Source organism: Atractosteus spatula, chromosome 20 (genome assembly GCF_055471065.1).
Source record: "Atractosteus spatula isolate fAtrSpa1 chromosome 20, fAtrSpa1.hap1, whole genome shotgun sequence".
Taxonomy (NCBI): domain Eukaryota; kingdom Metazoa; phylum Chordata; class Actinopteri; order Semionotiformes; family Lepisosteidae; genus Atractosteus; species Atractosteus spatula.
Window position 1 is genome coordinate 4990026 of NC_142725.1, and position 26340 is coordinate 5016365.

General features: G+C 41.2%; 1 protein-coding gene across 1 annotated transcript; it reads right to left on the reverse strand.

Annotated features, from left to right (window-relative positions):
* p3h1 (prolyl 3-hydroxylase 1) lies at nt 1-26340 on the reverse strand. Its single transcript, XM_088938325.1, has 15 exons — nt 25782-26340; nt 24558-24710; nt 22663-22852; nt 20669-20800; nt 16877-17016; nt 16310-16399; nt 13863-13915; nt 12475-12596; nt 11824-11951; nt 10769-10864; nt 9318-9468; nt 6804-6921; nt 5457-5532; nt 4588-4728; nt 1-2122 (listed from the first exon to the last, which is right to left on the reverse strand). Exons 1-15 carry the CDS (start codon nt 26244-26246, stop codon nt 1802-1804), a joined length of 2376 nt encoding a protein of 791 aa, XP_088794451.1. The 5' UTR covers nt 26247-26340; the 3' UTR covers nt 1-1801.

Consider the following 26340-nt stretch of genomic DNA (forward strand, 5'->3'; position numbering starts at 1 on the left):
TTTAAAAGATAAATGACCTGTATTTTGATACATGGTGAAACAACATTTTCGGTCCAGCAAAGGTTTAATACCCGTGTTAAATACTTCTGTTAAAAGTGTCAGATATGTGATGGTTCCAGTTACCTAGCCTATGTTTGTGTTTAAAATAACCTTGGAGTCATAAAGGGTCCTAGGCTTGTCACATGTTCACATCACTATTTCTCAAAAGTTCCCACATAAACAGACAAACCCATTGCTGATTAAGATGACCGCAGTACAGATGAAGCCTGATGCCTGACATTTTAGGTTTTGCCTACAGCTAACAGATAAAGTTTTTGCTTTTGCTTTTACTAAAATGCATTGATTTGCAGTTTAGATTAAAGCCCGCTATAAAGAATCTTAAAGCATTCAGCTTCAATCTTTTTCTTCCCCACACGTCATTTATTTATATTTACATTTGGCCTCATATTTATTCATACCCCTGCTACAATGTAATGAAATGAAAGCAGGTTTTATGAAAAAGACGATATGTATTAGCCAGGAGATCAATGCTGTCAGAGAAATAATTCAATCAATAAACTGAAAGATTGATTTATACAACCAGGTAGGCAGATGTATCCGTTGAACTACCAAGTTTAAAAACGGTATTTAACTTAGGCTCCCACTACATAAACCATCTTAGGAGCTGTACTCAAAAATATTGCATCTAGTCCAACTCAGCCCATATACACTGCAGTACATTGTCCTGTTTAGTCAGGACTAATACTGAACACACATCAATTGTAGATCAGTATTACACCATTCACTCTGCTGACAAACTGCACTATTTCATGTGACCTAATTAGAACTGGACTGTAGATACCCCACCTTGTAGTAGTCTTTAGTCCAGTTTTCAAGTACACTACTAAACGCTCTGCAGTGTTGACGTATTTAGCACCATCAAGCCACCTTAAAGGTGACTAAAGCATGTAGGGTGTGGAAAGGGCCCGAGTTGCTTCTTCATACTTAAAAACATTTTACCTCACAAGTGCCTTCACCTGTCTGATCTTTGTTGTTAATGTTTCTATTAGCCCTTTCACAACAGTGCAACATGAAGCTCCCCAAGTATTAGTACCTTCTTTTTATACAAAACAACACCCACCTACCCTGGAAGCACTAAGGAGCAAATCTACAGAAAGATACAGGCAGATATTCATGATATTCATGGACAAACTGTTAAAGCTGCAGAAGTATTGCACCCTCTTTAAATCTAACAGCACCTGATTCAATAAACAGCAATTCCATGTACACCTGAAGTGTAGTTCCTATAGTGCTGTCAAAACCTGACCTACATAGAGTAACACTCCATATTTCAGCATAGAACTATCCAATGGAAAAGAAATAACTGGCTGAGTGGCAGATCCGGTATATTTAAATAAGACAATGTTGCCAATTACAGGAGTGTAATCAGACTGGAAAACAGCAGATAGTTTCTTCAACTTTCATGATAAGAGCAGTTTTCAATCTATGGGACATCAAAACCTTAACATCCTTGAGCATTTAGTTTTCCAAGTGAATGGAAATAATTTTACAAAAATGTTACAAAACAATGTTGCAATGATGTCAATTAATTTAGAGCAACTTTGTGTGTTGATACATTAATCTTAGGACATACAATCAGGAATATGTATTTAACAACCTGTTTCCTCAGGGCATTAAAATACAATTACCCAGAAACAGTGGGAGCCACTCTGTTAACACAACCCCAGACAAATCTTTAATAAACGCACAACAAAGTTTATATATATAAAAAAACAACACAAAAAACAATGTTATTCCAGAATCACAACTCTTCTTTGGCACTGTGCGAGTCCACTGCTGCACTGACAGCAGGTTTGCTATCCTCAGTGTCTAAACCCTGCGCCTCCGGAGAGGAGGAGTCCGATCTGTTAATAGTAGAGGGGTCAGAAACAGACGCCGTCTCAGCTGGTACTGATGCTGTCCCTGAGTCACTGCTGGGGGGCTCAGCAGTGGTCTGTGTTGTTTCCTTCCCACCTTCAGACTGTGTGGGTGTCTCTGGGACGCTTTCTTTAGCTGTCCCCTGAAACTCTGCATTCACGGGGCTGATGAGCATCTTCAGAAGGTCTTCAGCTTGTATCCGTTCCTGGAAGAGAGATGGAAATTTTAAAAGGAGATCTTTTACACACAGACTGCACAGAATGTCCAAGACTCAAGACTCAAACACTGTGGGAACAAAGTCACAAGATATGTGGTTGAATGGGTTTTGTCAACAATGTTGGAAGAGTTGAAAATGTAAAAGGTGGAATGGGTCAAAACTGCTTGCAATGCATTTATTGTAGGATGATTCTTCATCAGAAGGATTTAAATAAAATCATTGATGCTGCAATAGAACATTCACCCTTTATCAGGAAGTCACTTGTTCCTGGTAAAAATTGCCACAACCTGCAGCCTGAACTGGTGGCAAGAAACTACAGACTCTAGTCCATCACAAGGCGCACACAGACAATTTAGAGACAACAACACTCGACCTAGCCTTTAGAAGCTGTGAAGAACATGAAAACTCCACCTGTAAGTCTGCAGAGTCAGGAGCTGTGAGGCAGCAGTGCTAGCTACCATGCCACCATGCTGTCTGCAATGGAGCAGGAAAGGGGAACTGAAACACTATTTTCATATTTCTGGGTTAGAAAGAATCACCACTGATAACTGCATTTCTAACCACAATGATAGTAAAATATTACACAGTAACATGTTAAAAAAAATAAACTGAATTTCCAGTGCAGTGCCATGTTACCATCAATGCCTGCAATTCAGAACAAGGCAACGAAACTTCCAATGGCTTGAAGCCGCCCTATTACACTGCAAACAAGCAGGGTTGTGAATACATCTCTTTTAATATTGCTCACGACTTCGAGACGGCTTTGCCGACACAATAGTTAACTCTGCCTGCAGATCACTTTGCAACATTTCTGCGGTGAAATGCCTGCTGCAGAACCTGTACATTGTTGTACTTTGTTACAGATATTTCAAAACCCGTCTGAAAAATTAGGACTGCAGTTCCGCTTTAAAATGTCAAAGCAGCCAAAGCTGAAGCTGCTTGGAATACATAGAACCGTAAACTCTAGGTTTGAGCTAAAATTAAGACGGACTTGATGCAGCTGTGCTGCTGAATAATTAGTGTTCTAATAATCAGTGAACAGCTGCTTCACTACCAGTAGATTGTAAAGGGGTGTCCTTAAGAGCTACAGTTTTAAACAGGAGGCCTCTTAAATCACTACCCGTTTTAAACATGAGAATATAGATAAATTAACTAAATAATTACTCACAATTTTCATACCTTACTGTACTTTTGCAATTATACCTGAAACCACTTACCAAATATCTTGCACCGCATTATTGCTTTGGTATGACTCAACAAATCAGTTATATTTCGTAACACATTAAATAAATGTTTCAGGGAGATAATAGATAATAATAAGAGCTTTCATTTGTCCTACGTGAAATTATTAAAACCTTTACACAGCATGTCTAGCAGAGAGGTGAAAACTTTACCGATTGATTTCACACCAACACGCCATCTTAGGAACAGTTTCATGGATTCTTTAATGACCAAGTAGTCAGGGTTTCATGTGAATGACAGTTCCTGTATCCCCTAAAGCCAGGTGTAGAATCAAACTTCAGTTTGGATCGGAGCGAAGAGCGCCACCTATTGGCCACTAATACCATTCATAATGGCAAACTTAATTTTAAATAAATTGGTTTAAATTAGGGAGACATGGTCACCCTGTGTTTGCATAGGTTTCCTCCCATAGGCCAGAGACAAGGTAAACTGGCTTCTGTAGAAACTGGCCCTGGAGAGAGAGTGTGCACATCCGTTTCTGTGCGTCTCCTATATTGGCCCTACAGTAAACTGGGCTGGTGTACCCTGGCTTGCGCCCACTGCTGGCCTGGATAGGCTCTGGCTCCCTTGCGACACTGAATTAATAAAGCAGGTGGGAAACAGATGAATGGACAGTGGTCATCAGATCCAGTGCTGACCAGGCTCAGCCTTGTGTTGCCTCTGAGACCAGGCTGCAAGATGGCAAATTATTATCCATCCATCCAACTTCTAACCATTCTTCCATTCAGGATCATGGGGGAGCCAGAGCCTATCCCAGCAAGCAACGGGCACAAGGCAGGGTACAGCATTGGGACGGGACTCCAGCCCATCGCAGGTCACACATAGACACAAACACACTCACAATCACACCAGGGCCAGTTTTCCCAGAAGCCAATTAACCTGCTAGTATGTCTTTGGACTGTGGGAGAAAACTGGAGCACCTGAAGGAAACCCACATAAAAAAGAGAGAACATACAAACTCCACATAGACAGTAGCCTAGGTCTGGAATTGAACTGCAAGGCAGCAGTGCTAACCACTGCGCCACAGTGTCATCCTAAACGTTTATTAATAATAGCAACAATAAATCATAAACACAAACTGAGATGGAATGAAATGCCGAATTATGACTCCTGAGGCAATGAAGTTCCAGGATTTAAATAGTGAGCTCCAGTTTTTACTGTTCACCCTGAGAAAGTGGAGTGGAGCAGACGGCCAGTTGTCACTGCTGTACCTTCTCATTGTGACGCGGGTCCAGTGTGAACCACAGAGCCACGGCGCAGCGCTGCCCCCTGGTCACGGCTCTCACTCCGTGCGGGTTCTCCTTCCCGGCCCCAAACCCCACCACTCGGCCGCACTGGGGCCTGACCACGGCCTGCAACACAAGGCACCTCCTGAATAACAGACAGTCCTTACACTTATACAGCGCTCTTCTGGATTCACCACTCAGAGGGCTGCACAGGTAGTGGTGGTGGAGGGGATCCCCATAAGTGTGCAGCCCCACCTGGAGGGCAGCCAGAGTGCACAAGTATCCTCCCCACACACCAGCTCTCAGTGGGGAGGAGAGCAGAGTGAGGAAGCCAGTTCAGAGATGGGGATTATTAGGAGGCCATGACTGGTAAAGAACAGTCTTATCTGAAGGACGGCCCCTATCTACAGTATAGTGTTCCCATCACTATACTGGAGGATTAGGACCCACACAGACTGCAGGGTGAGCGCCCCCTAGTGGCCCCACTAACACCTTTTCCCGCAGCGACCTTAGACTTTTCCCAGGAGTCTCCCATCCAGGTACTGGCCAAGCTCACACTTCTGAGCTCCAGTGGGCTGCAAGTTTTCTTCTTTTGCCTTTCTGTGAGAAAGAGCTTAGCCTTCACATCCAATTTTACAATAAATACTTTCACTCAGTAAGAATGAAGTCTAAATCTAAGGATGTACGTTTGTTTACAAAACATTTCTACAAGCAAACCAACCCTGCCTGGATAGTTTGTTCAAAGTAAAGACCTACATTTAATTAATTCATTACTAAATGAGAATATGGTCTTGTTCTGCTTACATCAAATAATTAAAAAGAAAAAACATATACTGTACAATCAAATCACTTACTGTGACAGTTTTGGCATCCAGCTGAGTGAAAATGAAATCACCCCCTTCAAAGTCATCATTCAGATACAGGATAGCACTGAAATACAGGGGAAGATTTAGACATTTGCAAGTCTTTGAAGAAAGTCTACTTTGGTCTAAACATGAGCTGCTAATTAATTGCTTACATTTGGTTGGAATACTTCTACCATTGTGTCTTTTTGGAGTGGGTAAAAACGAGAGCACCCAGAGGAAAACCATGCAAACAGAGGGGAACATACAAACTCCACACAGATAACACCCCAGGAATTGAACCCAGAACCCCAGTGTTGAGAAGCAGCAATGCTAACTACTGCACCACTATACTGCCTGCTTAGGTGACACTCACCTGATTAAAATATGTAGGATCATCAAAATTGGAAAGGTGTTGAAAAAGTAATAGCTCCAAAGAAATGTTTAAAATGTTTTTTTTTATAACACAGAAAGAAAGAAAGTTAAAGAAATTCACTTCTGGTACATGATAGCCACGGCCCTGCAATTATATAGAGAAATCCAGCATCTCAGTCACTTAAGACTTGGAAACAGTTGTAGTTAAGACCAGTAAAGAAAGACACTGACTGAGTTTAGACTTTAAGAGTTCAGGTACCAAGACCAGCTGCAAGGTTACAAAACACACTGTAAACACTTAAAGAGCCACATAACCTCAGCTGGATGTTAAAAAAAAGTTTGAATGAAATTGCTGTGTGTTTGACTGCTTGAATATTAAAGGATCCTCTATTGATGAACCACAAAGTCTAACCCAGGTGTGCACAACCCTGACATCACAGAGCAACAGGTTTCCAATATCACCCTCATGTAAATAAATTTATTAAAGTTTGGAGCAGCTGCTGGTTTTTAATCAACACACAGGGTAATACAGTATATTCAGGTACATAAGAAGTAAGCAGCTCTGACACTAAAAGGTTGGTCACGGTTCAATCAAAATGATCTCTAAATTACTGAATGACCTGCAGAACTGGATATAACATCAATATGCGACATGTCTTTCTCCAGTTTCACTTTTAAATGTGGCCTCGATGTACTCTGATTCAATATGAAAGCTGCTGGATGTATTTTAGTGCACAATGATCTTTCCATGTGTCAGTGGGAGTTATTGTTGCCCACAGTGTACTGATATCATCTGACAGATTGGCCTGAGTGGACACTAATACACTTATTCACCATCCCGTGTGTGAGTCTGCAGGTTTTGCAGCTGTGAGCTGAGACATGAAAAATGCAGGATGGTGATGCCAAATCAGGTGGGTTTACAACAAGAAAAAAATGGCAATGTGTTTAAAAAGAAGTCCACTGGTGGACACAGCTGAACCATACCTGTAGTCTCTGTATGTGTAGGCCGGGGGCTCTTTGATGCACTCCATGAGTTCTGAAACCAGCAGGCAGTTATCCACATGAACAGAGTGGCTCAGATCCTCACGCCCCTCCTGTTTCTCTGGGTTGCAAGAAAGAGAAATATTCAGGGGAAGGCGAAAGTTGTTTTTACTCAGTTCCCAGAGACAGCAATCAGAAGGCATCTGTGGAATCTTTTGGAAAACACAGATACTGCAGGAGAGCTACCTCCACTCCCCTCCCTGGATAATCTGGCAGTAACCCATGCTTAACAGGAGTCATGTTTGAGATGCATTGCTCTGTATCCCTTCCTATGGAATAGGTTCTTCAGAGTTTCTCTAAGAGCATATTCGACTTCATCATAAATGATTCTGAAAACACAGCCAGACTTGTGCATCCTTAATCCAAGAATGACAGACAGAATTATAAGATTATCCTTTAATCTTCATAATGGACCTCTCTGCTCCAAGCTCACTAAAAGACCAGAAATATGCGACCGGGTATCCTCGATTAGGGTGGGATGATGATAAAAAAAATCAATAATATTGTCATAAAAATATTCAATGACAAACATGCTATAGTTTTTATCGTCAATGTAGTTATCCATATGTTCTGCACGAGGGTGCGAATTATATCTAGGCATTAGGGGGACCCCTGGAGGCACGGGGGACACATTACACATGAAGGGCCAGTCAACTAGCACATACAAAGTGAGCATACTATTATATATAGTTATAATTTAACAGGAGTTACTCTGACCTTAAAATAGGAGTGACCACAGAGGTCTGTGCTTAGCTATCTTTGGTGTCCATCATGTTGCCCATGAAGTTGTCTGACGAGCAACTGCTATCAACAACAGTCAGATCGCCCAGTTTTGGTTGTTTTGTGAACCCAAAATTAGCTAGTAAAGTTCCCCGTTTTCTCTTGGGCATTATTGTCGCTTTTCAGTAACATATATAGAAAACTAAATGTCAATAGACATTTTCTCTGCAAATTCACTGTGTGCCTTTTTTTAAATCTAAAGAAGAAACGTTGCCTACTTTTGTAACAGTGCTGCCAATGGCCTTGATCAGTAATAGTATTAAGTTGCTTAGTTATTTCTATGGCAACAACATGCTCAAAAAAGAAACATAAATACAGTCTATACCGGGAAAAAGTGATGTATATAAACAGGAAATTTTGACATTTCCATATTTTAGAGACCCCCCCAAAATTTCGCAAATGGTCTCTTCAGGGGAGCTCGTGCCTTATTCAGAGGAGCTCAGCTCCCCCTGGTTCCCCTGTAATTCACACCTCATTCTGCACTATTGCCATTAGCACTGACCACTTCTCTTTCTGCCTAACAGACACTTCGCAAGTAACGGAGCTCACCAAACCAGACGTTTGATTTGAAGGGTATCTTCAGTTCATCTGCCTGTATTGGTGACACAGCTCTACAGCCCTGCTCCACAGTGTTTCAAGAAATGTCCCACTCTGAGGAGAGTGAAACTTTTCAGTCTTGAACACAGAAGGCTACAAGTTGACCTTATACAAATACTGAAATTATACAAGCATTGACAAAGTCAACTCAGTGAACGTTTTCAGAACAAATATTGCAAAATAAACCTCAGGCACAAATGGAAGTGCATTTAAAACCAAGAACTGGATATACTTCTATACCCAAAGAATTGTGGGAGGATGGAACAAGCTACTCAGGCATGTTATTGAAGCTCATACCCTTATAATTTTGTAAGAAACAAGATCATTGGATCAATTACAAGATGACTATCATCCAGGCTAGGTGGGCCGAATGGCCTCCTCTCATTTGTAACGTTTCTTATGTTCTAATGTTTACATGCTAGACAGAATTCTCACTTCCTTTGACTTTAAAGTGTTCCAAGTGACAAGTGTTTCAGACTCGAGGCAACGACTGCCTTGCATAATACCTGGGCGCAAACTACAAAGATGTGAAATAATGAAAAGGCAAAAAATTGCCACTTAAGGCTTAAGGCTGTTGTGTTTGCAAGATGCTTCACTTAAGTTCAGAGGTGCTTAGTTCATAGTAAGCTAGATTCCTCACCTAACTCTAGACAAATGAGGATGATGCCCTAAATTGCAGTACAGTCTAAATATTTCTGTAAACATCAGTTGATAGTTTTTTTTACTGTATTCATCGGAAAATAATTTGCATCTCTTAACGAGTTTTAAACACTGCATCAAGAAATGTGAAAATACACTAACAACCTAATCCATAACAAATTGCATCATTACACTGGTAGTACCCAGCTTTGACAGAGGGACAGCAGACAGTTTAAAGAAGCAACCGCGAAACCAGCCCATGCCACTCCTGATGCACAAACGTATACAGGAAGTTGTTTTACCCTGCACATCACTCCGATTTCAAAATGGCTGTGAGAAAGAGGTCTACTGTTTGACAGGAAGCAACAAAACTGGGCCTGCTGCCGTTGCCATGGTTTCAAAACTTTGTTCCTCCATTATCGTCCCAACACCAGGCCTCACCGTCAATGGCAGAGCGGCACACCAAGTGTGTGTAAGAGAAGTAGAGGGGAGTCTCCAGGCGGAAGTAGGACTCCACGATTTTGCGGACCTTCTCACTGATGTCAAAAAACAGACTGGCGCTCCTCATGGGCACCTTCCCCTCCTGGCCCAACTGCAGCAGCAAAAGGGACAAAATCCACTATTACTTAATGACTGTCCCCCAGGACACAACGACAGATAACAGCAATGATGAGAGATCACCTGCTCCAAAAGGGAATACTAAATGAAATCTGATGTCTTGTTAAATTTTGTTAAACTCTGGCCTTATAACTAAGTTATCTCATAGAGTTAAAAGGTTTAGGCAACAGTGTGCAGGAATAATTAGAGCTCTGGCCTTGAAAATGGACGGGTGTTTACTCAAAGGTTACAATTACTGTAGTGCCTTTGAGTAAAGCACTTCACTGCAGTAAAATACCCAGCTGTATAAATTGGTAAACGTGTAAGTCCCTTTGGATATAATATGTCAAACAAATAAAATACAGATAATCTGCAGGAAGGCAGCGTTGAATATAGACTAATGTTTTGACCACAGGTACGCAGAATACTACAAACCACTATGAAAGCCGTTTATGAAAATTAACAGTTTATTTTTAAAGGATCTGGAACTATCACAGTGTCGTGCAGGATGCTGCAGAGTATGTGACTTCACAGTCAGCAGGACACATCTTGGAGCTCCAAGATGCCATTTTTAGGGCCGTATTATGTGTAGGGAGAGGGGGCATTCTGGCTGGCAAACCTAAAGCAGCAGGTGTTAAGAAATAGCAATAACAATACAAAACAAGAGAGCCAGTAGTATATGAAGATTTCTAATGATTTTTACTTGGCCTGGACTAACTCAGAGACTGTCCTGTATCGGTATACCTAGATGAAGAAGTACTAGGGTATCCATCCTATTACTATATTTTAATAAATCAAGCTATATATAAATTACTTCCAGAAACACCTGAATATTTACTAGCACCACCATAGTGTGATGTTCTAGAGGGAAGTAAACACTGGTAAAATTTAGCAAACTACAATATTTACTAATGTAAAACCTGAAACCTTTGGTATATTTTGTAAAACACTTTGTAATATTTTACATTATAACCTTGGCTCTTAATCAACATAGTATGCTTAATCCTACGAAATACTTTTAAACACTATGACAAATACTTTTTCATACTATTTACAAAGAGAAGATTTATCCCCGTGGTGCATGTGAACTGAAATCTTACAATAATTACAGGACATTCTGTAATATGCTATTTGGACACCAGAGAGCAGTACAAGTGAAAAAAACAACACACCCTCACTACCACTGCACTCAAAAGCAGAAACACACAAGGTAAAAGTTTGCAGAAATGAGCTGAGCTAACACTGACACTTAGCAGAGGTAACAGAACTACAGAGACCATAACAGCAAAACCTGCCTTCAGGGCTTTGAGGACAGTGACTCCCTGGAACATCTCACTGGGTGTGTGAGGAGACGGTTTCCCCCTGTATCCATCACCCTTCAGAGCAGCAGCCTGGGAAACAGAAAAAACACATGGCTGTTCTCTGCGTACTCCAAATAATCCAGTCACAATTACTGTGCGTTCACCCGTTTACAAACAACCAGCACAGTATATGACATGGCGTATGCAGTTGGATTGTGGGTCTGAAACAAGGTACCCAGAAACACTGGTGAAGCTGAAACCCTGGCTTCTTTCAAGGCTGAGACTCTCTCATCAATTAGCTATTAACTCTCAAATGTGACAGACAGGGCGAACGGACACCTCTCCTCTGCAACCTTACATTTACATTTATATTTACCTTACCTTACATTTGACCACTTGAACAATATAATGTGCAGAAACCACAGACTCAAAACAAGACATCGAATATTTTATTTTCCTTTGCTTTTTACTCCCAATACTAGAAAAAAGGGAACTGTAAATGAAAAACAAAACTCATGAGGTTAACCAGAAAAAATAGTTACAGGTTAGAAGGAAAGATCTCAAATGGGAGCTTTAACCTCTGCCTGAGAGGAAACAGCACATCTGAAACACAGTAATTACTTTCAGTGGCCAGTAGAATAATTCTCACTGCGCTGAGTGCTGAGTGCTGGTGTAACACAATACTTATTACATTATTCCTTATTTCTTTATAAAAATAAGAATTAAAAAAACAACACAATCTATCAGTGTATAAAATGCCAGACTCATAGGCAGTCTAATAAAATGCATAAAGTCAAGATAAGAGCAGCCACATCACAAGATTAGAATTCTGCATTGCCAACTGTAGGCAGCCGATCTCTCCAGTAGGGAGCACTTGTGCAGTGTGCAGACTGAGGGACAGGGTCGGAGGGAATAGTAATTTTTCAGGATGAGATGTTAGAATAATCAGGGTTATGATGAAGAGCAGAGTAAGGATTAAGGTGGGGTTACAGTTGAGATGCAGAGCTGTGAATTGGCTTGAGGAGCTCGCAGGACACCCGCACACCTACATTGGACAGGCGGTGGAGCTCCCTGCACTCGTCCTCTGTGATGACGTCATCCAGCACCACCCTCTGTGACCCGTTCAGGGCTTTGGAGGCCATGGTCACCTTGATGCCATCGTACAGCACGCTGCCACCTGGAGGAGCCAGCAGGGAACATGAGGCACAGCCTCTGCAGCAGGCACATCGACTCACAACCCTTAACAGGCGTTCCAGCAGAAGCTTCCTTTTAGAATGAATTTAAATTATTATTAAGAATTCTCAGAATAATAGGCTAGTAGACCCAATGTACTCAGTTGTCTTGACTGCTGTAGTTCCCTGAGCCACATGCGGTGGAGGGGATACATGAGGCTGAGGCTGGTTTAAAAAGATCTGGGCCTTAGGCAAGACAGGACTTTACAAGTACACAAGAGGCACACTGTCACACCACCTTTCATGTTCTTTCTGTGCCATTTCTGTGATTACTAGCTGTTCCTAAGCAAAACCCTCAGGAGGCACAGGTTTATAAGAACAGAAGCCTCCTGAATATCTTCTTTCCTCCTTTAAGACTTTTTTTAAGAGTTTTGAGAAAAGGCTTGTTACACAGATGACCCCCAATGTGTTCTGGCAAGCACAAGTAACTGATGTTACAAGTTCCCTACCCACGTCTCTGATGCTCACCTTCCCTCACCATCCTGGAAATCTCTGTGGACTCCTTGTTCTTCTCCTCCACCAGAGTCTCAATCTCCTTCATCAGATTCCCAATTTCCTCAGTGATTCTAGCTGCCGTCTCCCGCTCTGCTCTGGAAGAGCAAAGGTACAGACATCCATGTCAGGCACAAGGAACATGAGTTACCAATATTCCAGGCTCGATGCATTGTACATTCCCAAAGTCCAGCATATGGAAATTTCTGCAAAATAATTCTGGCAACATATGCAAGAAATATCAGGGATACATCTTGCTTTGTAGCCCAGAAATGGAGAAAGGGATACATAAGTGGATCCCAGCCTAGATCCTGAGAGACAAATGTTTTGTTCCAAATGGGACCTTCACCAATACTTACTAATAGATCTGCTTGCTTGTTTAGGCTTTTTTCTGTATTCTGTCCTTTCTTTCAAAAATACTCTAAAGCATAATATTCCCAAGAACGTACATACAGAATTACACACATCCTTTCCTCAACTTCAGAAATAAGAATTTGTTCCCTTATTTCTAACTAAGAAGTTTTTAATGGGTGAACTATTTATGATGAACAGATACAGATGGGAATGACAGTGTATCAAACTGTCCTACAATGAATGTTTATTTTTTCCTTCGTGCTTAAGATTGGTTGTTTTATATTTTAGCCAAGCACACCTGAATCAGGGCAGCTCTCACACTCATGAATTAACAAAGCACTAAAATAATAAATGACAAACCCTATACAGCTTGGAAAGAGCTGGAAGACATTTTAAGAACACACCTAAAATAGAAAATTGAAATAAAATTGCCCGTGATTAAAAGCGTAGCTGGAACACAAACCAGGAGACACAGTGATCCCTCAGGACCAAGGCCGAGAACCAAAGCTCTACTTTCAAATACTGTACAGATCTGTCCACTCACACATTTTTAGACTTATTTATGTCAGTAAGAGTCAAAAACACATGTGAGCTGCCATTAACCCAAGCCCACAAGCAATTATGTGCTAATTGGTTAAAGAGGGGTAATTGTTCTTAAAACAGATGTCAGGCCTGCTACAGGCAACATGTTTGAATGACTGTGCAAATGCTGAAATATTACATGATGACCTGGAATCAGGACTATTTATTTTATCAGATTATGCTGTAGGAGCTTCATTCCTCAGATTAATTTTTTTGGAAATCAAAGTCCCACCTGCATTTTGGACTTCATTTAGGAAATTGTGCTACTCTACAGTCTAGAATTTGTGGGCATTTCCTTTCCTCTCATCAGATCACAACCTCATGTGAAAGCAGAATTGTATGCAACTGTCAATGTAACTATAATAACACCATTCATTGCTCTGTAAATGCATCCTACTGAAGGTGCAGTCTGGAGAACAGGGTCTTACTTCTGTTTCTCCCGAAGCTTTGGTGGCATAATGTCTATGGGTGTCCAGGAATCCTGAAAAACAAGATTGCAGGAGGATTAAAGTGCTTTCAGGCAAAAAAGCTTTTACAGTTGGAACTGAGATACAGATGACATGAGTATGATCCATTTGCTATGTCATGATCGTGCTCTTAGAGCATAGCTGATGCAGAAAAGATGGCAACCTTGTTTGGACCACATTTCCGATAAACCTCTGTAGGTGGAGGAGGTGAGCTTCTGCTCTCAAGTCACCTGACCAGTTGATTGAAACTGATTGGTCAGGTGACAGATTAAAAAGCAGTAAGAAGAGGCTTATGTGTTAATTGCTGATATTTGCTATTTGGATGCCAGAGAGCAGATCCTCTGTTTGCAGTCTTGCCAGAGGATAAAGGACTGACCATGAACTTTAGAGCTATGAGATCCTAGTACATGTGGAAGTATTCTGAAAGAGTGTGAGAGGGGGGATGTCTGTGCTTGGATGACTGTTTTTTGTAAATAGTCTTTGGGAGAGACTTGTTTGAGATGTTCGCAAAGAGAAACTGAAGCTGTTCGTTTTGAAGCCAGTATGCAAGGCTAGTCAGGGACCTGAAGAAGTAAGTTAGGAGCTCAAAATGGAGTTAGGCTTTTGTTTGGCTTGTTTTGTTTCCTTTCACTGTAAACAAAGATCACTATTTTGAACCTTCCAGTTGTGTATGTGTGTCTGCTGACCTGGACCTGCCTACTTTTAAATATCTCATTATGGCACGCCGTCACAATGCATTATCATCTCAGTCTTACACGCTATTTCTTACAAACTTTGTATTTATTTTTGTGAGAAGCACGTGCGTGTAGTTTGATGTTGTAGAAGAAACAATCTGCATGTAGTGTGTCAGAGCCCTGCCATACACTGGCATCTACCTTGTTCCCTATACTTCTGGGATACATGCTGAGTTGCTGATACCCTTGCCAGGAATCAGTTTTCTTATAATAGATGGATGGAACATGGCTAGAGAGAAAGAAACAGAAAGTTAAATAGTATAAAAGATAGTTTAAGAATGCACTTATCCTTCCGAGAGTGTTACCTGTGGAGGTGCCTTATCATTATTGCTAAGGGGAGGTTTAAAACTGCATTAACTGAAAAACAGAACTGTCATCTTGCGCCCAACATTTAACAGGATCCTCTCTACCATAAGAAACATGTGTCATCTTAAAATAAACAAGTAAAAGCTTCCATGCTGAAGAGAGAAGAGAAAAAAACACAAGCTGCTCACACAGCTGAAACACTGTGTTTTCTCTCTTCTGTTTTCAGCATGGAATAAACCTATTACTTGATCCTTTGCAGCCTATGCATGCTGACGCAGCTACCCACCCGAACTATCTTAAAATAAAGATGGGGAAAAATGAAATCAGAAAACACAAATGCTCGTAAATCTTTTGAGTCGAATGTGTGTGGCTAAAATGCTGTGGACAGCTACAGCTACAGCATTTGTTTAGTTGAGCAGTCACTTAAAACAGAAACATTACTTTAAACACCTTCACTGCTTTTCTGTGCTGCACTTATACTAAATAACTAGGTTTACTGCATTTAATACCTGTGCAGAAGGTGCAGCACATAAGTGAAGAGTCCTATCACTTTCACACTTTCAGCTTCTTAATTTTCTTTCTTTGAACAGAATATTCATAGAACTATATGATGCTTATGTTAGAGAGATGAGTGTTCTGAGAGAATCATCCATTTATCCAATAGCAGAAAAAGATTTACTCCTGGTAAGGATCCTGTAAACTCAAGAGCCTTACCCAGGAACATAGGGCATAATGCAGGACGACAAACTGGACAGAACACCAGCCCATCACAGGGTGTTACACACACATATACACAGGGACAATTTAATGACAGACCAGGCTAGCATGTCTCTGGAAGATGGGAGCACCAGGCTCATGAAAAGGACAAAGGACAAAGAGAGAACAAACAAATTTCACATACAAGGTGCTCCAGTCTGGAATTTAACCCAGAAAACAACAGCTTGGAGGCAGTGGTGCTAAAGGTGCCATTTATGAGTCAAATTTATAGTAATTCCAGTAAAGGACTATTCTGGTACTCTCTAATACAGAAAATACCAATGTCTAGATTCTGATATAAGTAATACAAATGTTTTATTAAAATCTACTGGAATACACAAAAGCATAAACTCTGGATCACTTAAGATAACGCCTGTGCTTGTTTTACAATACGGGAAAGGTTTCAAAGTATGTATTTTACTAATTAATCAATTTTTTATTATGTATTAATTTCATCAATCCAAAAATACTTGAATTTTGTAGAATCTTTGGAAGTGTAGCCTCATTCAGGTCCTATCCAGCACCTATTACTACCAAAAATCATACTGGTTTATGATTACTTAAAGGACTAAAGGGAAAAATAATATAACAGATCAAATAAAATTCACCTACCGGATCAATAAAAGTGATTCCAAAAACTTCATAAGCAAAATACAGCAGCTCTTTCTCCAGAAGGGATTGCTGTATGTACTGGCGGACATTCTGAGAGAACATTGATCACCAGTAAGTTAGTATTTCATTCTACACTTTCAACAATATCAACCACCTTCATCATGAACACAAGCAGGAAAAACAATGACATTTTAAAATTGTGAAATTCAAAGCCTTTTTGTCTCCATACAGTTTCAGATTCAAGGTAACCTTAAACTACTTCATTATATTTTAGAGGTCCTTATTTATTTATATGCTGTTTTATATCTTTTCTGCTAATGCACCATATAATTTACTTGATGTAAGACAATTAAATCTCCATAGTAAATGAAAATACAAAAACAGAAAAACACACTAATAATGAGGCACAATTCAACCTACAAAAAGACTTAAACATTGGAGGGTGAATTAATCTTTTTTTAAAAAACAAACATTTTGCGGTATGACATAAAAGCCAGTTTATTGACTTTAAAATGGCTATAATAGATAGAAAATAATAGAAAACATGGTCAGCTCACTGCTGCTCACCTCTCTGGGAGTGATGGTGGCAGCCTTCTCCTCCCCGAGCACTGCAGAATAGTAAGCCAGGTTCTGGTTCATAACCTCCTCAGCAGGGTGGAACAGAAGGTATGTTTTTGTGCACTCGATGGCCTTCTCGTAGTTTTCACCTGCAGAAGAATCAGAATACGTGTCTGTCTGGAAGGCACAGAGGGCTCCTAGGCTTCGCACAGTTAAAGGGCTTGAGGTACCTGCAGTAATTCAGATGGATTCAAGACTTTCAGTAAAGTCAGTGTCGGGCACAGTAATACATGCACCTGCTGAGATGTAATTTGTGAACCCCTTCAGAAGGTCTGTATTCTCTTAAATTTTAGACCCAAGATCTCAAGGTAAGAAGACCTTCATGAAAGTCTCAATTAAAACACAAAGAGAGAAGATATATTTGAATTGTTTAATTAACAAAATGATTGGATTCGGTGGCCCCTCCTTAAACAGCAAAGGCTTCAGCTAGACCTTCCCTGTATCTTGCATCATCCTTTAGGGATTTTGGCCCATTCTTCCTTAAAAGAACTGCTTCAAGCTGGTGGCATTTGAGGGTTTCCTTGCATGAGCAGCTCTCTTCGGGTGCTGCTATAACATTACAAGTGGGTTTAGAACAAGACTTTAACCTGACCAATCCAAAATACACAATTTCTTCCTTCTTCACTATATACTGTAGATCTACTTGTATATTTAGGATCATTGTCTTGCTGCATGAACCACTTTCAGCTGAGTTACCGCTGACAAATCGATCACGTGACATTCTCCTCCAAAGTTTGCTGACAACACCAAATTTCATGGTTCTGTCAGTGATGGCAAGTAGCCCAGGTCTTGAGGCAGCAAAGCAGCCCCAAACCATAATTCTCCCACCACCAGGCTTGACGGTCAGAATGAGGTTCTCATGTTGTAAGGCAATGTCTATTTTTCACTGCACTGCTGAAAATATTCTTTTTTGTGGTATAAAGTTGAATTTTTGACTGGTCTGTACAGAGGACATTCTTCCACTAATCTTGTGGATCATCCAGCTGCTCTTTAGAAAATCCTAGATGGGTAGCAATTTTCTTTTCTAGGGAGCAATGGTTTCTTCCCATGGGGGCTCTGCTCCCATGAAAAACTTTCCAGTCCAGTCTTTTCCTGATGATTGAGGCATGGACAATGACATTAGCCACAGCAGGAAAGGTCTAGAGGTTATTAGGTGTTAGTGTGGGGTTCTCTGTGACTCCTGTATGATTTTCCAAGTCTCTCTTGTGGAGATCTTGGCAGGACAACTGGTTCTAGAAGACTCGCTGTGGTGTTGAACATCTTTCATTTGTATACTGCCTGTCTGACGGTGGGTGGATGAAGCCGCAAAGAAAGCAATAGTTTAGAAATAGTTTGGTATCCCTCTCCAGACTGATGAGAAAGTAGTTTTCTGAGGTCCTCTGAAATCTCTTTTTATCGTACGAGGAATGATGTGTTTAACCCGTATGATGAAGATGAAATTCATAAACTCATTTTCTGATCATTAAAAAGAACAGGGCTTCCCAAGCTCAATTAAACACAGTTTAACCACTTGATTCTAATTACTCCCTTAATTGTGCAAAAGCTACTAGGGCTTCCTTTATTATTTAAAAAAAACTTTTTTATAAACCTTTTTACTTATTTAAGAAACACCAGTATTGATTAAACAAGTGATATGAAGTTGTAATATCCATAATTATATTGGGGTTCATAAACTCTTTCTCTGCACTGTAACAAACATATGACTAAAGTCACTACTTTCAAATGGAAAGGACTGAAAGACGCACAGCATACTAATCACTTTCCTACTGCATACTCCCTCAACACTGAGATAGCCTCCAGGCTCGGTGACCCTGCCATCTTCTGCACAGTGCGACAACAGCGATCCTTGCCAAGTCTAGCATTTAATGTTTGCCGCATTTTAATCCAGTTAGCATTTCCTCCTCTTTCTAGTCTAAGGCACTCAGAAGAACATAAAACTCTAAGAACAAAAGATGGTTACAAACAAGGGGCCCCTTCGTCCCTTCATGTTCAATGGGTTTCGTTCTGTACATAGGTGCTCTTCAATTTTTCTGGAAGAACTGGGTTCAGCAACAAGCCCGAGAGCTTGTTTCACAAGCTTTGCGTGAAACGCACCCCCTGTGCTCATTTCCCTGTCACTATGGGTTGTGCTCTCATGTTCTTGTTCCACTGCTGGATGTAAACTAATCCACTGGGTGGCTTTGTGATTTTCACAATGTCTTCCAAAATTCTGAATGATTGCATAAAGTCTGCTCGTAATCTACTCATCTAAACATTTTCCTGCGTGCCTGATACTATTGTAGCGGCGAGGCTTATTAAAATACAGGAATTAAGGTTTCTGCTTGCCAGTCCCTCTCTCCTTCATCTCAGTGGTGCTTGATACAGAGAGGCCATTCCATTTGGTTCACAATTAAGGTGTTTTTCTAGCTGCTAGAGTGTCCCGATAAGGAACACCTCCCAATTCCTGAGATTCTCCAGCAACCTTAACAAATGGAATCTCTGGCGCCTCAATGTCTCGGAGATTCCAAGGGAGTCTTATTCAAAGTTGGTTTACAACCCTAAGGTCAGAGTGCATGGTTACTCATCATCAGCCAATCAGGAACTGGTAGGGCAGGTTAACACCACGTGGGTCTCTGATGCCCATGAAACTTTCAACCAATGAACGACCTGCAGTTCCTCCAGGCAAAACAGGCAACACAGAGCGCATGTAGAACAGTTCCCAAGCGCAGGACATTCTCGCAGCGCGCCTGCTGGACATTCAGCCTCAGGGCTCCTCCTGAACATCCTCAGACTCAGCCCGGACCACCACATAACGGCCAGTGTGTCCGAGTGCAGGACTTTCCTTTGTTGTAAGAGTCGAGGACGGAGGTTGCCAGCGCGTAACCAAAGGATCCACCCGAGGTTAGCATCATCAGCAAGCCTCGTGAACAGGTTGGAACTGTGGACAGCTGAATCAGTATTCAGGACTAGCGCTTCATCAGGAACGAACCGGTCTTCTTCCTGACCTGCTGGGACCCGCAGTCACTTTTCTCCTTTGCACAAACTTTGCTAGTTTCAGCCAACACTAACTAGCTGGTGTTCAGAGAGCATCAGCAGCAGGAATCTCTCCCAGTTCTCTCCAGCCGCAACAGCACTGCCTGGCACCGAGCCAGAGAGCGCCGATTGGACAGCAACAAGCCTGCCACTGTTCTTTGTGTCTGCAGGAGATCTGAATCCACACAGATTGGATGAGTATTCAACATTCTGCATTACAGCTCGAGAATTCAATTGTTACCTCAACCTAAGTTGATATCAATTTAATTCCTATGAGTGATATACTTGCTTTTGAGTATCTAGTGTAGAAGTTGTAATCCAAGTTCATTTACGAAACAGTCTAAATGAATGATATACTGAACGTATGTCCCTCTTGGTATTTGTAACTCTTTGTGATTGAATATATACCTTTTGTATTCTGCTAACCCTCACAATAAGATCTGTTATGTTTATATGCACATTTTATGTATTAATAAATGTATTTTGTGTATTAGTACCCGTGTGTGTACGTTGTTTGAGTTATCCCACAAGGTTGATTCTAATAGCCATCAGAAGAATCATTTTTGTGACTTACTGCTTCATTTAATAATTGTCCCAGTTAAGCACAAAACCCCTACATTTACTGGTGCCTCATGAGAGGATACCTACACTATAAACCACAAAGGATTTAACCAAAGGTTTAACTATAAATCTGAATGCCAAACATCACTGGCATTTCTCCGGACTTACTGTTGTAGTACGCAAACTGCAGGTAGTTGAAATGGGCAGGCAGGAAGTCTTCAACAGGCTTGTCTTTGCCTGGTTTGGTAGCCAGTTCCACTGCACAGTTCTGCTTGCAGTTCAGCACCTGCATGTAGTGGTCTGTGAGGGAAAATAGCAACAGTGTTAAAGACAAAAATAGACAAAACATGACAGTAGACTTGTCATTTAGTAGACAGTCTCCTCCAAATCAGATAACAAAAACTGAGGATGCATGAGTAATTGCTACACCAGAGTCACTGATGATACAGAGAATTACTGTAACTTAATACTTACAAGTTCACTTCATTTTCCAAGATTAATATATGTTCACTAATATTAACATTCAATTTTATCTTTTTAGCTTCGTATAGCCATTTTTATCATGAAAGGCACTTTGTAACACAAGACAATTCATCACATCACAATTCAGATCCCATCCAAAGTTTGAGGAAGCTAAGTATTTCATTCAGGATGATCTATAACAAGTCAAGACTTGAACTGGGAACATCCTGATAAACTCTTTATCACTGGACAGCACAGCCCCTTAAAGTTCTGAAATTCACATGAGGAACATTCAAGGAGACTGAATGTGATAATCAAGTATGTTCTCCCCTTGCCAGCTCTCAGAGGGAAAATTAAGGCTGCAAACACAAATCTCAAAAGCTCAATTTTCATTGTAGTATACCACATTCCAGATCAACTGTGTGACTCAAATCTGTGATTCTCTTTGCTAGTTCATTTAGTTAGCTGCTTCTTCTTTGAAAACATGATAAATATTAGATCAGGAAGGTCCGTTTTCTGACTTATACAAAGTATTCCCATGTATGTTGTGGTTTCTTGTCATTTTTAGTGCGAGATTAATTATGATTCACACTGTTGTAAATATGAGATCAGCTTATTATATTCAAAATAAACTAGTCTGTCATTCTAAATTAGTTCAAGATGAGTATTTTTTATTGGTGTATTGATGTTTTGGGAGTTTGCAAAAGTTCAAAGAACACACTTCTTAGCTGGTTGCCCCAGGCATGGTTGAATGAACGTGCACAAAACGTGTATTTCTTATGTGGCACCATTTACCTGTGATCATGTTATGTTATGGTCAGGAAATGTATCAATTTTGCTAGAAAAACAATTTTCAGAGACAGGAAAGATTTGACTTTAATTCCATGCTGTAACAGAAAGCCAACTCTCTTTAAAACACCCACAGCTGAAAACAGCTCTCAGTTTCGGAAAAAGTCAGTACTATTTTGACACCAGAGTGTCAACAGCCTGTCAGTTAAATATGTGAGACCCATAGTACTAAGTGCATATTCACATTGACAGCTCAGTAGCTTTCTTTAAGAGGTGGATTTTTTTTCATTCAAGCCAGTTCTACATGTGAAAGGTAAGAATGAGCAGAACTGGTTTCCTGTCCGGGTCGAGGAAAATAACTTTTACCAAAAATTCTGTTTTACCTCGTTTGAATAAAGGCTAATGGGGGAAACTGGAAACTCTCGGTCCAAGAGAATACGAGATAGAAATATCGATACAGTGGAATTACATTAATTCATTACATTAATTAGAACGGAGGAACATGTCTTTGCACAAAGAGACCTGCTGTGTCAAACAAATAGTCCTGTCATTTCGTGGATACGAAGTGAAGACAACTGATTGTTTTATTTTCATTTAAGCTTGAAACAAACAGATGAATAATTACCGTTCTCTTCTATACCATTTGCTCTGTAATTAAATCCTAACATCTTCTCTAAGTCTGTCTCCATCACAACGCCTAGATCTCAAATGGACCGAAAATTAGTGAAAAAGAGTAGTTCAGTCCCACACACTTCTACTCAAACCACAGCCTAGTATTTGTCCAGCGAGTGTATGATGCCTTCAGCCCTTGTTCTGAAACATATGCATTATATTATACTGTACATGCATGAACATCTTAGCATCTTAGCTTGAGGAAATTTCAAAGCTCCATTCGGCCAAACAGTTCTCACCTGTCATAGACTGGAAGAGGTCTGCACTGTAATCCAGGTAGTTGTAGCCCTCATAGTCATAGTCTCCCTCACAGAGCGCACGGCACTCCTGATAGGCTACGAAGTACTCCTCCACTGCGGCCTCAAAGTGTTCAGTCGCAGGGAGGAAACTGTCTGCCGTGTAGAACTTCACACCTTGTTGGAACTCTTCCTGAAAATCCAGAAAGATTGGCAAAAACACAAGTAAGAGAGAGATTCTGAAAGAAGTGAACCTGATACAGAGAGAAAGGCTGTTAGATGTCATTATCATCATGATCACTTTCAACAACCGCTTATCCAAATCAGGCTTGCAAGGGAGACAGAGCCTATCCCAGGAAGCACTGGGCACAAGCAAGGATACAACCTGGACAGGAAGCCAGTCCATTGCAGGACACACACAGACACAAACATGCACCAGGGCCAGTTTTCCCAGAAGCCAATGAACCCACCAGCATGTCTTTGGACTGCTGAAGGAAACCGGAGCACCAGGGGGAAACTCACATGAACACAGGGAGAACACACAAAACTCCACACAAACAGCACCCCAGGAACTGAACATAGGACCCCCCACACAATGCTAACCTCTGCACCTCTGTGCCACCTACTGCACCTATAGAATAGTGGGTCCCTGTTGAAGGTACTACTGGTTGCAAACAGGTCAGGTTTTTATCTATAACAAATAAATGATGCACAAACTGACTGAAGAGCATACAGCATGCCGGGTACCACAAGGAACTGTTCAACACTCAAGAAATACATAAAATATTCTATCACACTTTAAATAAAGATTCATGTGGTAACTAGCACTTTAAAATCTGGATTCCATTAATGATAAAATTTGGCACACATGACATGAAGAGTTTTGCTTATGGCAGCAGACTCATGCAGATTAATGCAGAACTTTCTTAGAAACGTTTAAAAGCTCATTGGTAAAGTAACAAATTTCCAATGACTGATCCACCAGTATAGACAAACTGGAGCCTTTATTGGAAGCACAAGTCAGGACTACATCCTTATGGGACCAAATTAAATCCCATGTAGCGAAAACATGCAAACTCCACACCGCGGTGGCTCTGTGGCTAAGGGTCTGCGCCTGTGGCTGGAAGGTTGCCGGTTCAAATCCCGCAGCCGGCAGAGGAATCCTACTTCGTTGGGTCCCTGAGCAAGGCCCTTAACCCCAACTGCTACAGGGGCGCTGTACAATGGCTGACCCTGTGCTCTGACCCCAAGCTTCTCTCCTTGTCTGTGTGTCTGTGTCTCATGGAGAAAAGCTGGGGTATGTGAAAAGACGAATTCCTAATGCAAGAAATTGTATAGGGCTAATAAAGAAACATTATCATTATCATTACATTATCATCATAGATTTGCGAAAAACAATGCAGACCTGAAATGTAGTTTTTGGTTTAGTTCACAATTTATTGAATGTACTAGATAAAAATACACATATAAAGAGTGTTAAAGATATGTTATGCTAAGAATTTTTCAACACATTTTATATGCATGTTATATATAACATTATACAGTAGTTCAGGTGTGTAGCTGCGTCAGCATGCATAGGCTGCAAAGGAACAGGTAATAGGTTTATTCCATGCTGAAAAGAGAAAAAAGAAAACGTTTCGGCTGTGGAGCCTTCTTCAGGTGTGAGAAAGATAGGGCAGTCAGCAAGGATCAGGGCATCTTTGCTGACTTCCATATCTTTCTTACACCCGAATAAGGCTCCACAGCCGAAACGTTGTTTTCCTTCTTCTCCTTTCGGCATGGAATAAACCTATTACTTGTGACATTATACAGTATATCAGCAACAGCCGCGAAGTATGCTGTTTTTAAGAAGCTCTTGAAAAGATCATTAATGCACAGACAAGAGAGCAGCCCCTCACCATGTGGGGTCTCGCCTCCAGGTCTTTGAAGTCAGTCTCCTGCACCCCCGCCATCATCCTGTAGTACTCCAGGTTCTGCCTCATTTCCATGTGCTCGGGGTTGGCCAGGTAGAAGGTGTGCGCAGCTGCCACCGCTTTGTCCAGGCGGTTGATCTAGGAGAAGGCAGAACAGCGGGATACAGTACAAACCCGTCTCCGGAAACCTGCCCGGATTGTGTAGAGGTGCGCCTGGGTATCATCTGCTTTGCAGTTCCTCCGAGCACACAGACGCAAATGAAATTACAATGTACAAGCATTCGGAAAGTGAAATATTGCACTGGACCGATTTATGTTTCCTTGAGAAAATGAAACAAAATAAAACAATTCACGAAGTGTAGCATTTTAATTTAAAATCTCGTTGTCTGAAGACTTCGGTATGTGAAAAGTCTATGGCCAAGTTCCGACAGAGGTGTGGGACGTTTCCTTTGATTTGCAGTCTGAGCCGCAGAAAAGGGCGCCTGTCCCTTTAAATTTTACTTAAACATCGGGGAGGTTAAAAGCACAGAGCCGCCACCTAACTACGTGGCACAGAAATTGTGGTGGGGGGGGAGGGAGAACTATAATTGAAGCATCTACGAAAGTACATAATACGCGAAACAATCAGTTACGATTTTAAACTGTTTAAGTTACTGTTTATTGCGACAACGTGGAGTTAAACCGTTAAACATTTAGACTGCTCTACTGGAGTCCTGGGCGATTTGGAAACAGTTTACATATTTAACTAGTTCTTTTTCATGCTTGAAGCTGTTTTTCCATAAAACCCTGAACGGGATATAATGGTATTTCTGACAAATCACTGTAGAAACAACAGTTAAATTGAAAACTGAACTCTGCCAAAATACAAGTGGCCTGTAGGAGCCATGAGACTTGGAAACATGCAGACATCCCATTTAACAAAATTAACTCTACATACTCCAGTCTCGTACTTTTCGGGGGTTTGTTATTAACATTTCAATAAATCTGCACGACTGTAACAATAAATAAACTTTATTCATTTTTTTAGTAGACTTAGAACCAATTTTACTTCGATACTTGCATGCATTGCATACTTTTTCATACAAGAACAACTATTAAACAAAAGTTGAAAGAGACGTTGTTTCAAAAAGTTAGTTTTCAATTAAAAGTGACCTCAGAACTACCTCTCGCATTACACTATATGCATCTGGTTTAAAATGACTGTGTTACCTTGAAGTAAGCCACTTGAAGATAATTATAAGGAGACCTCTTCCGAAACTCGATTTCTACTTCTTCGCTGATTTTATGCAGAGACGGTGGTCCCAGTTTCTCTTCTTCGCACGCACTGACGCACTGGGCCCGTTTTAATACGTTTTGGAAAAACCCGAGGTCCGCCACAGCTCCGTTGCCTGGCACGGGTATCTCCCCTAAGCCTGGTAAGGGCTCCCCAAACCCGGTCTGGTTGGCGCAGAGGAGCCGGCAGTGCGCCTTCACTCGCCGTATAGCGCCCTTGTTCAGCAGCGCCCGCTCCATGTTCAGGATGACCGAATTCCAGTCCCCCTTGTAGTAGGCTTCCACCCCGTTATCGAAAAGCAAGTCGTACGGTTCCAGGGGGACACTGCCGCTGAGCTGTACATCCGTGGAGGATCTTGGAAGCAGGGAAAGAGCAAAAAGTACGCCGATGCACAGGAACATGGTGGTGGTAACCGGGCCTCGCTGGTGGAAAGCGAGCGATTCCAAGAGATCCCGTCGGCGTGTGCCTGCGCTGAAGAAGCCTACATTCCTGGCC

What these genes read in the sequence shown, in the direction of transcription:
- p3h1 (XM_088938325.1), bottom strand. Translation starts at nt 26,246, where the DNA reads ATGTTCCTGTGCATCGGCGTACTTTTTGCTCTTTCCCTGCTTCCAAGA. An exon ending in TTCCAGGATGGTGAGGGAAG is followed by an intron (nt 11,952 to 12,474) that starts GTGAGCATCAGA and finishes TGGCTCCTCCAG; the next exon opens with GTGGCAGCGTGCTGTACGAT. An exon ending in ACCCGCGTCACAATGAGAAG is followed by an intron (nt 2,123 to 4,587) that starts GTACAGCAGTGA and finishes TCTCTCTTCCAG; the next exon opens with GAACGGATACAAGCTGAAGA.